General features: G+C 46.2%; 1 protein-coding gene, 6 non-coding genes and 1 pseudogene across 7 annotated transcripts; 3 read left to right on the forward strand and 5 right to left on the reverse strand.

Annotated features, from left to right (window-relative positions):
* Positions 1-36: 36 nt before the first annotated feature.
* LOC131453693 (5S ribosomal RNA) lies at positions 37-155 on the forward strand. Its single transcript, XR_009238405.1, has one exon. It is a non-coding gene; the product is annotated as a 5S ribosomal RNA (ribosomal RNA).
* A 149-nt stretch (positions 156-304) lies between these two features.
* LOC131453750 (U2 spliceosomal RNA) lies at positions 305-497 on the reverse strand. The gene has a single exon (XR_009238448.1). It is a non-coding gene; the product is annotated as a U2 spliceosomal RNA (small nuclear RNA).
* Positions 498-676: 179 nt separating this feature from the next.
* On the reverse strand, positions 677-789 carry LOC131453699 (U5 spliceosomal RNA). Its single transcript, XR_009238410.1, has one exon. It is a non-coding gene; the product is annotated as a U5 spliceosomal RNA (small nuclear RNA).
* Positions 790-1416: 627 nt separating this feature from the next.
* LOC131453739 (U1 spliceosomal RNA) lies at positions 1417-1581 on the reverse strand. The gene has a single exon (XR_009238438.1). It is a non-coding gene; the product is annotated as a U1 spliceosomal RNA (small nuclear RNA).
* Positions 1582-5312: 3731 nt separating this feature from the next.
* On the forward strand, positions 5313-5431 carry LOC131453664 (5S ribosomal RNA). The gene has a single exon (XR_009238377.1). It is a non-coding gene; the product is annotated as a 5S ribosomal RNA (ribosomal RNA).
* A 133-nt stretch (positions 5432-5564) lies between these two features.
* On the reverse strand, positions 5565-5765 carry LOC131453676 (U2 spliceosomal RNA; annotated as a pseudogene).
* A 1664-nt stretch (positions 5766-7429) lies between these two features.
* Positions 7430-7543, reverse strand: LOC131453701 (U5 spliceosomal RNA). Its single transcript, XR_009238412.1, has one exon. It is a non-coding gene; the product is annotated as a U5 spliceosomal RNA (small nuclear RNA).
* Positions 7544-7800: 257 nt separating this feature from the next.
* LOC131453663 (uncharacterized) lies at positions 7801-11131 on the forward strand. The gene is made up of 3 exons (XM_058622489.1): positions 7801-9396; positions 9501-9593; positions 10265-11131. Exons 1-3 carry the CDS (start codon positions 9043-9045, stop codon positions 10547-10549), a joined length of 732 nt encoding a protein of 243 aa, XP_058478472.1. The 5' UTR covers positions 7801-9042; the 3' UTR covers positions 10550-11131.
* The last annotated feature ends 326 nt before the right edge of the window (positions 11132-11457 follow it).

Here is an 11457-nt window from a genome sequence, read left to right on the forward strand (position 1 = left end):
TGGTCTATAAAAGGAGTCTGTGTCACCTGCCCGTCGGCTTACGGCCACACCACCCTGAGCACGCCCGATCTCGTCTGATCTCGGAAGCTAAGCAGGGTCGGGCCTGGTTAGTACTTGGATGGGAGACTGCCTGGGAATACCAGGTGCTGTAAGCTTTTACACTGCAGCACACTTTTACACTGCAGCACGCTTTGACACTGCTGCTTCCTTACAAGAAACGTGGGCTTGCAATCACGTTGACGCACGGGCACACGTTAATGTCCTTCCAGTTTCAGCCTTGCTTTGGTTTTCACAGAAAAAAAGAGAACGGTGCACCGTTCCTGGTGGCACTGCAATACCAGGTCAATGCAAGGAGTGAAGAGAGCAAGCCCCAGGTTTCACCGCCCAATGCTCAAAAATGCATTTAATATTTAATCCCCATATAGAGGACATATCAGATATTAAACTGATAAGAACAGATACTACACTTGATCTTAGCCAAAAGGCCGAGAAGCGATGGCCCGCCAGTGTCTGGGGCCAACTCAAGATCTTGGCGCACAAGTTACTTGTTGTGGTGCCATGTTTCTGAAGTGCGCATAACAAAGGCTGCTGCCGATCACCTCCGCCCCCAGGTGATCTAAGTGCACCTCTGAGCCGTGACGGACAGCTGCTTGACATTTGACACACTCAAAGGGCGCAGCCATACAGCAAAGCCCACCAAAAATAACTTAAACTCTCGGACGTTCCTCTCCACGGAAGTCTTTAGTAAAAGGCGAAAGACTTGTGCATTTTGAAGAAAAACCAGAGTCGACATAGACCCTCTCCTTGAGAGCAGCCAAGGAGTCTATCCGCCGGAGTCACCACAGTCTCGGTCGGCCCGGCCGGCCACCTTGGGACAGCCTTTCTTCAACGTTTTTGGTTTGCCGGCCAATCAACCGCCCACATTTGACTGCATGTTTGGAAGCGCATTCTTACTGTTGGTTGTGTGCTGCAGTTTTCTATCGATCGCTGAGGCTGTGGCACACCTCCAAGGTTTAGTGGTAGATGTGAGTGCATGAGCAAAGCAGCTCTGTGTCACACCGAGCAGTACACACTGCCGGGCCGTTTCCCAACTCCTCCGGGCTTCTGAAATGGTGAGCTGCTCCTGGCATCGCTTCAACATCAGGTCAATGTACAGGAGTGGACGGAGCAAGCGCCAAAGTATTAACCCTTGGCATGATGGCCATGGATCCATCTCCAACAATCCAGTTCTACCTACAAAGAGCCGGGAAAGGGAGCATGACATTTCCTTAGAGCTAAAAGACAACACCCACAACCATCCCATTCCCAGCAACTTGGAAAGACTGGGGATGTCGCTCTGCGAGCACGTGAGAAGCCTGGAGATGGGCACACAAGGCGGAACCTTGGGCGGCTGACCTTTGCTTACAACTACGTCATCGGGGGAGAGCGCGGACGCAGTACCCCACTAGCGAAAAATTATGCAGTCAAGATTCCCACGTTTGGGGAATTTGCAGGGGTCAGCACAACCAGAGTGCAATGGCTGAGCCTCGCCCTGGGTGAACCACCTTCTTGATCATGGTATCTCCCCTGCCAGGTAAGTATGAGGTGTACTTGCCCAGCACTGGGTGGCTGTTCCCAGACACAGCTCTTTGGCTGATGGTGCAGGAAATGGATAGTCCCAGAGTCCAATGCCTTGACTCAGGTGCTCGTTAATGCTGTGCTGTGTTCAACTTCAACCTCCAGCACACATTGGAGAGGAAACACTCGACCTTTTCACTGGCATACCTGGCCGTCATTTCCTATCGATTCAGCAACAACTGCACCTGACGGCACCAACAGCAGCTTACCCATCTCGGTGTAGCTTCCTAATACTGGAATAGAGTGTAGCAGGTAGTGGCGATAAAGGCTCAAGTGCAGTGTGTTCGGAAGGCTGACTTTTGAGCCCCTCCACGAGCAGGGGGCCTTGCCTGGTCTATAAAACATGGCGGCGTGGGTGCACGCAGCGGCTCGAGGCTCTCGGCTTTTTAGGTTTGTTTTCGTGTTTTTGTTCGTGTTTACACTTTTTATCCGGAGACTTGAAGCCTTAACACAGTACAGTAGGGCTGAACTGTGGGCTTTGGGGAAAAACTCCGGTCTTTACCCCTCCAAAGCCGGATTTTATCCCACCCGAACTACAGCGGACCACAGAGGCTCTCATCATCCCCCCTCTATGGCCCAGGAGACGGAGGAGACAACGTAAACAAAAGCGGGGTAAGCGGAGCGGAGTGCGTGCTAGGCTACTTGCTAAACCACACAGACCGGCACTGCCCAGTCTCCTCCTCGCGAACGTCAGGTCACTCACCAACAAACTGGACGAGATTCGACTGAGAATCGTCTCACGGAAGACAAACAGCTGTGTGGCGATTTTCACCGAGACCTGGCTGGATAATAACATCCCCGATGCAGCGGTGGAGCTGGCGGAGCGCTCTCTGTTCCGAGCCGACAGGACTGCAGCTTCAGGCAAGACCAAAGGCGGAGGTTTGGCACTGTACATTCACAACTCGTGGTGTACAGCCACGAGCATAATTGGAACTTTCTGCTCCCCCGATTTGGAATATCTGGCAGTGAAGTGCAGACCGTTTAAACTGGTTAGAGAACTCACCTCTGTCATGATCATAGCAGCCTACATACCACCGCGAGCTAATGCTAAATTAGCACTGGAGGAGCTGTACTGCCTGATTAGCAACCAGATGAACGCTAATCCAGAGGCGGCTGTGATCGTGGCGGGGGACTTTAACCATGTGGAATTGAAAGCTGTTCTCCCCAAGTTCTACAAATTCATAAACTTTCCAACCAGAGACTATAACATACTGGACCAGGTTTACTGCAACATCAGAGGGGCATACAAGGCTACAGCAGCTCCTCACCTCGGCATGTCGGATCACATCTCTGTGGAACTGATCCCTACATACAGACCTCTGATCTGTAGGACCAAGCCCACCACCAGAACCGTTCAGGTCTGGACTGAGGAGGCTTCCTCAGCCTTACAGGATTGTTTTGAGAACACAGACTGGGGAGTGTTCAAGGAAGGCGCTGACCTAGAGGAATACACGTCATCTGTGCTGTCCTATGTTCACTTCTGCACTGATGATGTCCTACCCACGAAGACAATAACGTTTTTTCCTAACCAAAAACCGTGGATGGACAGCACAGTGAGGAACCTGCTAAAAGCCCGGAATACAGCGTATAGGTCGGGGGACAGGCTGGCGTATAGCAGGGCCCGGAAAGAACTGAAAAAGGGCATCCAGCTGGCAAAACACCGTTACAAGCAGCGCATTGAGGAGCACTTCAATGACAACAACCCACGTAGTATGTGGAAAGGCATCAGGACCATCACGGACTATAAGCAAAGCGGCCAGCAGGTCAGCCAGGACCCCACTCTGCCTGACACCTTAAACAGCTTCTTTGCACGCTTTGACTCTCCAAGCAGCAGAAGGACTGTACATCTTCCTCAGACAGAGGTACAGCATCAGCCTCTCGTCCTGCAGCTGCACCAGGTGACATCCGTCTTGAGGAAGATCAACATCAGAAAGGCTGCAGGTCCAGATAAGGTGTCAGGTCGGACCCTGAAATCATGTGCTGAACAACTAGCAGGAGTCTTTCTGGACATATTCAACCTGTCTATGCAGCTGTCCACGGTCCCTGTGTGCCTGAAGTCCTCCATCATTGTGCCTGTGCCAAAGAAAAGAACCATCACCTGCCTCAATGATTACCGCCCTGTCGCTCTAACCCCAGTCATCATGAAGTGCTTCGAGAAGATCCTCCTGAAGTACATCAAGGACGCCATCCCTGCTGGGCTGGACGGCCTGCAGTTCGCCTACAGGGAGAACCGTTCTACGGAGGATGCTGTCTCGTTAGCACTTCATACGGCCCAGACTCACCTGCAGCATCCCGACACCTATGTTAGGATGCTATTTGTGGACTTCAGCTCAGCCTTCAACACCGTCCTCCCGGACATGCTGGCCCTGAAACTCCACAACCTGGGTCTGTCAACATCACTCTGCTCCTGGATTAGCGACTTTCTCACCAACAGGCCACAGGTGGTGAGGATAGGGGAGTCCACGTCTGCTCCACTAACCCTCAACACTGGCACGCCGCAAGGCTGTGTGCTCAGCCCTGTCCTCTTCACCCTCTTCACACACGACTGCTCTGCCATCCACTCCACAAACATGGTTGTGAAGTTTGCAGATGACACCACCATAGTGGGTCTCATCTCCAACAACGACGAGACCCACTACAGAGGAGAGGTCCAGAACCTGACCCAGTGGTGCTCCGGGAACAACCTTGTTCTAAACACCAACAAGACCAAGGAGGTCATAGTGGACTACAGGAGGTCCAGGAAGACTGTACACGCTCCGCTCAGCATACATGGAAAGGAGGTGGAGCGTGTAGACAGCATAAAGTTCCTGGGCATCCACATTTCCTCCGACCTCTCCTGGTCTGTGAACACTTCACACCTGGTGAAGAAGGCTCAACAACGGCTCTTCTTTCTCAGGAAGTTGAAGAGGTCTGGGCTCTCTTCCCAACTGCTCATAAACTTCTACAGAGCCACTGTAGAGAGCATCCTGTGTCTCAGCATGACAGTGTGGTATGGCAACTGCACAACACAGGACAGGAAGAACCTAGCCCGGGTGGTGAGGACAGCACAGGGGATTGTGGGATGCCGTCTACCTGATCTGGACTCAGTTTACACTGCCCGAGTCCGGAGAAGGGCCAGACGCATAGCAACAGATTCCACACACCCGGGCTATGCACTGTTTGTACCGCTTCCATCAGGAAAGCGGTACAGAAACATCAAAGCAAAGAACAATAGACTCAGGGACAGCTTCTTCCCCAGAGCTGTGAAAGCAATCGCCCCCCCACAGTGAAAACAATTTGCATCCCTTCTCTACACCCCCCCCCCCCCAACACACACACAAGCAGCCACACACACACCCACCCTCCCAAACACACCCCTGCTGACCCCCCCCCCCCCCCAAACCTGCTCAACTCTCCATAAACTGGACCATGTTGCACTAAACTGCACTTTGTAGTTTTATACACTTTACTTTGCACACACTGTACTTTTATATTTTTACATTTTGTTGTGTCTCATTAAGTGTTAAGTCTCTTGTTGTGTCTATTTAAATGCCTTTCGTTATGTCTATTTAAATGTCAAGTCCTTCGTTCGTTATTTTTGCTATTTTATGTGTACCTAAAGCCGGGATTCTCTGCAAAAATTTCAGTATGTCTCATAATGACAATAAAAAAAAAACTTCTTGATTATAAAAGGAGTCTGTGTCACCTGCCCGTCGGCTTACGGCCACACCACCCTGAGCACGCCCGATCTCGTCTGATCTCGGAAGCTAAGCAGGGTCGGGCCTGGTTAGTACTTGGATGGGAGACCGCCTGGGAATACCAGGTGCTGTATGCTTTTACACTGCAGCACGCTTTACACTGCTGCTTCCTTACAAGAAACGTGGGCTTGCAATTACGTTGACGCACGGGCACACATTAATGTCCTTCCAGTTTCAGCCTTGCTTTGGTTTTCACAGAAAAAAAAAAGAGAACGGTGCACCGTTCCTGGTGGCACTGCAATACCAGGTCAATGCAAGGAGTGAAGAGAGCAAGCCCCAGGCTTCACCGCCCAATGCTCAAAAATGCATTTAATATTTAATCCCCATATAGAGGACATATCAGATATTAAACTGATAAGAACAGATACTACACTTGATCTTAGCCAAAAGCAGTGCCGGCCCTGAGTAATTTGGTGCCCTAGGCAAGATTTTAGCTGGTGCCCCCTTGCATCGCTGCAGTCAATTTCACAATCAACTTTCATACAATCACACAGAAACTGCATGTGTGTACTCAAGATTTTATTTCTTTGAGTAAAAAATATCACACCAAATAAGGCAAACATATTAAGCCGAACACTGCACACGAAAACAAGTGACATAAAATGAATTAAAAATACAATTTAAATATAGTATTGCACAAAATAATAAATTATGAAACCAGTGCAGACATAACAACACACACTATTGCACACAGTATAAGAAAAAAAAATGAGAGACCTCTTGATCTACCGGGCTGTGCAGAGGTAGACGGGACAGGAGTACCTGATGCTGTGTCACTGGGCTGTGCAGAGGTAGACAGGACAGCAGCACCTGATGCTGTGTCACTCGGGGTGGTACTGAAATATTTTAAAAGTGCATCTGAAGAGAGAAGAGAAGTATATGTATGTGATGACTGCATGTTAATAAAAAAAACAGATGCTTGGTGTGCTATACATGAGACTAACATAGACTAATAATGAAAATGTGATGAGATTCATTCAACTTTATTGTCATTGCAATGCAATTCAGTCTAACCACAGTGCAAAAACCAGTATATGCATATATAGCCTATGAATGATATGGGAAAGCTAAGGTATGAAATATTAACTGTCATACACTTTAACTGCACTTTAACACTGATGTAAACTTTAACCAACATAAACTGTGACACATAAAACCAAAGGCTTACAACCACCCTATTACAAAGGGGATGGACAACTAAAAGCCTTTTAGCTGACATACAAGCAGGAAAGACCTGTAAAATAACACCTGAACAGGCCTAACGTTAAGTTTCCAAACGTCCCTGATGAATTTAAGGTGTAGTAACATTAACACACGTCAACTCAGCTATTTATTGATTATTAAACAATGTTGCTATTGTCCGAAGTAAGCTAGCAAGCTAACACTCTGCTCCAACAACGGTAACTACAATGCATTGAACTATTAATTTCATGCACTTCATCACATTGACATTACTGTACCTCTATCTTTTTCACGTTTTTCTTCCTCTTCTTTCCTTCTTTTCCTTCCTTGGGCGCCGGATGGCTTCAGTCTTTTGGACATAATTTCGATACAGTGTCATTAATCTTTTTCTTCGTCTCTGGGTCACGGTCCGGTCAGATTCAGGCAGCTGGCCTCTTGACCCCGCCCCCCTCACCTCTGTGAGCAACGGCTCGTTTCACCCAGAAAAAAGGCTTCTGCATTATTTAATAGTCTTTGCTATGACTTTATGTTGCTGTGGGCTTATATAATATTTCGAATATATATATATAGTATATATTTTTATTTTTTTTAATTTTTTTTTTTCCCCGTTTTCGGCGCCCCCTACGGATGACGGCGCCCCTAGCATTTGCCTATACTGCCTATGCCCAGGGCCGGCTCTGCCCAAAAGGCCGAGAAGCAATGGCCCACAAGTGTCTGGGGCCAACTCAAATTCTTGGCACACAAGTTACTTGTTGTGGTGCCATGTTTGTAAGTGTGCATAGCAAACGCTGCTGCTGATCACCTCCGCCCCAAGGTAATCTAAGTGCACCTCTGAGTCTTGAATCAAGACTCATGATAGACAGCTGCTTGACATTTGACACACTCAAAGGGCGCAGCCATACAGCAAAGCCCACCAAAAATCACTTAAACTCTTGAACGTTCCTCTCCACGGAAATCTTTAGTAAAAGGGCGAAAGACTTGTGCATTTTGAAGAAAAACCAGAGTCAACATAGCTCCTCTCCTTGAGAGCAGCCAAGGAGTCTATCCGCCGGAGTCAACGCAGTCTCGGTCGGCCCGGCCGGCCACCATGGGACAGCCTTTCTTCAATGTTTTTGGTTTGTCGGCCATTAAACCGCCCACATTTGACTGCATGTTTGGAAGCGCATTCTTACTGTTGGTTGTGTGCTGCAGTTTTCTATCGATCGCTGAGGCTGTGGCACATTTGAAGCGGCAGCTTCAGCAGCAGACTCAGGAAGACAAAGACAAAGGAGTCTAAACCGGAGTCTAACAATGAGGCTAATGAGGCCAAGTACCTGGCTGCAATTGTTTTTCTAACTTTCACATATGTGCACTTTTTCCATTCCTGTTTATGTTTCCTCTCGCAGATATTACAAACCTCACATTCACTCACAGCATCACCGTAATCTATCCTCACTTATATATCCCACCCGCTCCTCACACATCCAACACCTTGTTGCAGGGGGCCTGTGTGCCAGTCAGCTACACGCAAGACTGAGTTCATCTCTGGCTTTGCTACTGAGCAATGCCTGGACTTCCTTGCTCTCACTGAGACTTGGATACTACCCTCCAACACAGCCACCCCTGTGGCTCTCTCCTCCACCCACTCTTTCTCCCACACACCCAGATCCACTGGAAGAGGTGGTGAGACAGGTCTGCTCATCAACCCCAGCTGGACTTTCACTCTTTACCCACTGCCACACTTCTCTTCACAGTCATTTGAATGTCATGCTGTAACTATAACTCACCTAGTAAAACTAATCATTGTTCTCATCTACCGTCCACCAGGCCCATTGGGACACTTCTTGGAGGAACTGATGTCCTCCTTTCAAACATCGCAGAAAATGGCCCACCACTTGTTCTTCTTGGCGACTTCAACATCCAGTCAGAGAAGTCATCCGATCTACTTATTTTAATTTCCTCTCTTTCTCTCTCACTTGCTCCTTCTCCACCAACTCAAAAAGCTGGCAACCACCTTGACCTAATTTTCACCAGAAACTGCTCCACCTCTAACCTCAAGGTAACTCTACTTCATGTCTCTGGTCATTTCTTCATATCCTACTCTCTCCCACTCTCCCAATCTGATGATCTCATCTCATCAGATATTGCACTTGTCCGTCTTAACATTCGATCTCTCTCCCCCTCCTCTCTGTCCTCAACTGTTCTATCAGCACTTCCTTCAGCTGACTCCTTCTCCCTCATGCATCCCTCTCTTGTTTACATGTTGCACAACATCCAAAGGATACGACCTCTTCTAACCCAGAAGGCAGCACAGGTTCTGGCCCAGCCTCTTGTCATCTCACGCTTGGACTACTGCAACTCCCTCCTGGCTGGTCTCCCTGCGTGTTCCATATGACCTCTGCAACTCATCCAGAATGCAGCAGCTCGACTGGTCTTCAACTTACCAAAATTCTCCCACACTACACCGCTCCTCCACTCCCTTCACTGGCTTCCTATAGCTGTTCGCATCCGCTTCAAGACTCGATCCATGCTACAAACGGATCCGGTCCAGCCTATTTCACCATTCAAGTGCCACAACTGCAACAACAATCAACTTTCTACTGAGACAGACAAACCCAACTTAAAGGGTTTTTTCGATCAGTTTGATCAAACCTTAATTATTTTGGAAGATTATTTGTTCTTTATTCAATACATATTTGATACTTGCTCTGCTTTCCTTTTCCAGATCAACGCTGAGTTTATGCGAATTACAACAGTTCCCTTGGAGACAAAGTTCTTGGCGCAGTTGGACAAGCACATGTCCAAACTGCTGGATGTCATCAGGAGCAAGGGAGGACGTGTGCAAGAACAGACCAAGAGGACCTTGCAGGTTTTAGATGAGGTATCTATGTATAAGTTGGTTATCAGTGGGATCCATAGTTGAATAGTTGGTGTGTGTGTGTGTGCTGTGTGTGCTTTTAATAAGTTGTAACTGTTCTCACTCAGACTGTGGACATCACAATAAGAAGAGAGTGCATCCTTAAATCTTTGATGATCTACCTGGGTGAACCTGTTCATCACCTCATCAAAGAATACCAGGTAAGGGCATCTCTCTCACTAACACAGACAACATCCACACACCCGTTATTGTTGAGATGCAGCATAGCACTGTATATTTTAATAAACATTCATTTGATTTGTGACTATTTAAATGTTATGGCTGGGTTAGTTTTAGTTTTTTTTTATTTTGAAACTGAGAGCTCTTGCTTCTGTTATTTATCCAGTAAAATGTCCAGTGTTTAAGAAATGGGGAGACAAACTGTAGTGCCCCAAAAAATTGCTTTCGTCAAGATTTAGTTTGAGCCCTTTTCTCAACCATTTCAGAACTTTCAATCTTCATGTACATCTTTTACTCTAATCTCCACCACTTCAGGCATTTTTTAAATAATTTCATGTCATTCAACGTCCTTTAAATCCTTCCAATCAGCTATTGCTTCTGCTATGTTAACGTTACTTCAGCAATCTTCAACTGTTGCACTTAAACATGCCTTTTCAACATATCAGCTGCTTTGAGCACTTTGAAAACCATTCATCTCTCAACTTAAAAGTTTTACTTTTTAGCTATAGCATCAGCATTTTCAGCAATGCCTCAGCAGTTTCTTCAGTGGATTCAGCATTGCTTCAACAATGGTGTTCATTGTTGAACATGCATTGTCTTCAGGAAATGCTCCTTCTAGTTGTCCTCATTTGTTGTTTTTTGTGTTATGCAGGAAAATGAAGCTGACGAACTGGAGCAGGCAACGATGGCTATCGTTGTCAGTGGACAAGAGGACATTAAAATAGTCATCGATGGAATAGAGGTCCTGAAAGAGGTGCCCACAACTGCTGCGGCTGTTGCAATGTTCTTCGGGCTCACCTACGCACTCAAACTAAAATATCCGAAAAATTTGCAGCACACCCTTGAATTTGTGCAAAAAGTCCTGATGGAGCTTGGTGGAAAAAATATGTCCCCAAAAGTTCATAGGCTGAGCACCCTGCTTTACAACCCAGAGTAGGCAGAGTTGAATTCAACTCACTCGCCTGATTTTGTTTTCCCATTGCTGAGAACAATTTATAATGTTTCTACAACCAAGACTTTGTACCCTTTTGAGGTTGGTGTTCGGAGTTTGCACTTGCATGACAGCATTTCCACTGCAATATTGACAAAAGTTTCTGCCCAAGTTATCACAGGCACGAGTGGGCAGTGTGCTGAAAACTGGAGAGTGACTGCATTTGCACTGCAGTGTTTGCACAGATTTTTGAATGTCAGATTTTTTAGCCCAAGAGAGGGCCAGGAGCTACCTCACATGTTTGCATTGAATTAAGGAGATTCACACAAATCATCTGACAACACTTTATTTTAAGGAATAATACCTGTATTACGTTCCATTTTGAAATAGGACAATTTTCTGATTTTGTTTTTAGGAGCATTTTCTGTTACTATTAGTAACTTATTTTAGTCAGTATTTAATTTACATTTTCAAGCGAACAAACTGCATGTATGGTACATTTGGTTCTCGCTGAACAGAAACAGACATTTCTTGGTTGCTCTTTGTATTTGAGAAGGACTGTTCTAAAGGACTATGTTTAACTATTTTGGGGAAGCAATACAGTTATTGAAAAATGTTTTATTCAACAATAAAAAATGTGTTGAAAAGGAATGTTTTCTGAGTATTTAAATCAAAGTGTATTAAAAGTAATTCTATATACATTAAATGATGACAACTTAAGAAAAACAGTTTGCTTCCACTTTCAAAAGTCATTTGCATGGATTTAAAGTATTCAGGTTTAATGAAGTGGATTATTTACATCAAGTAATAAAACCAATGTAATTATTTTAATTTTGGAAAACTTAAATAATTGGTTTGCTTCACCTTCAGAAATTGGTTTACAAGTTAATTATTTCAGGTAAAACAAAATTAAT

This window comes from Solea solea, unplaced genomic scaffold (assembly GCF_958295425.1).
Source record: "Solea solea unplaced genomic scaffold, fSolSol10.1 scaffold_65, whole genome shotgun sequence".
NCBI classification, from domain to species: Eukaryota; Metazoa; Chordata; class Actinopteri; order Pleuronectiformes; family Soleidae; genus Solea; species Solea solea.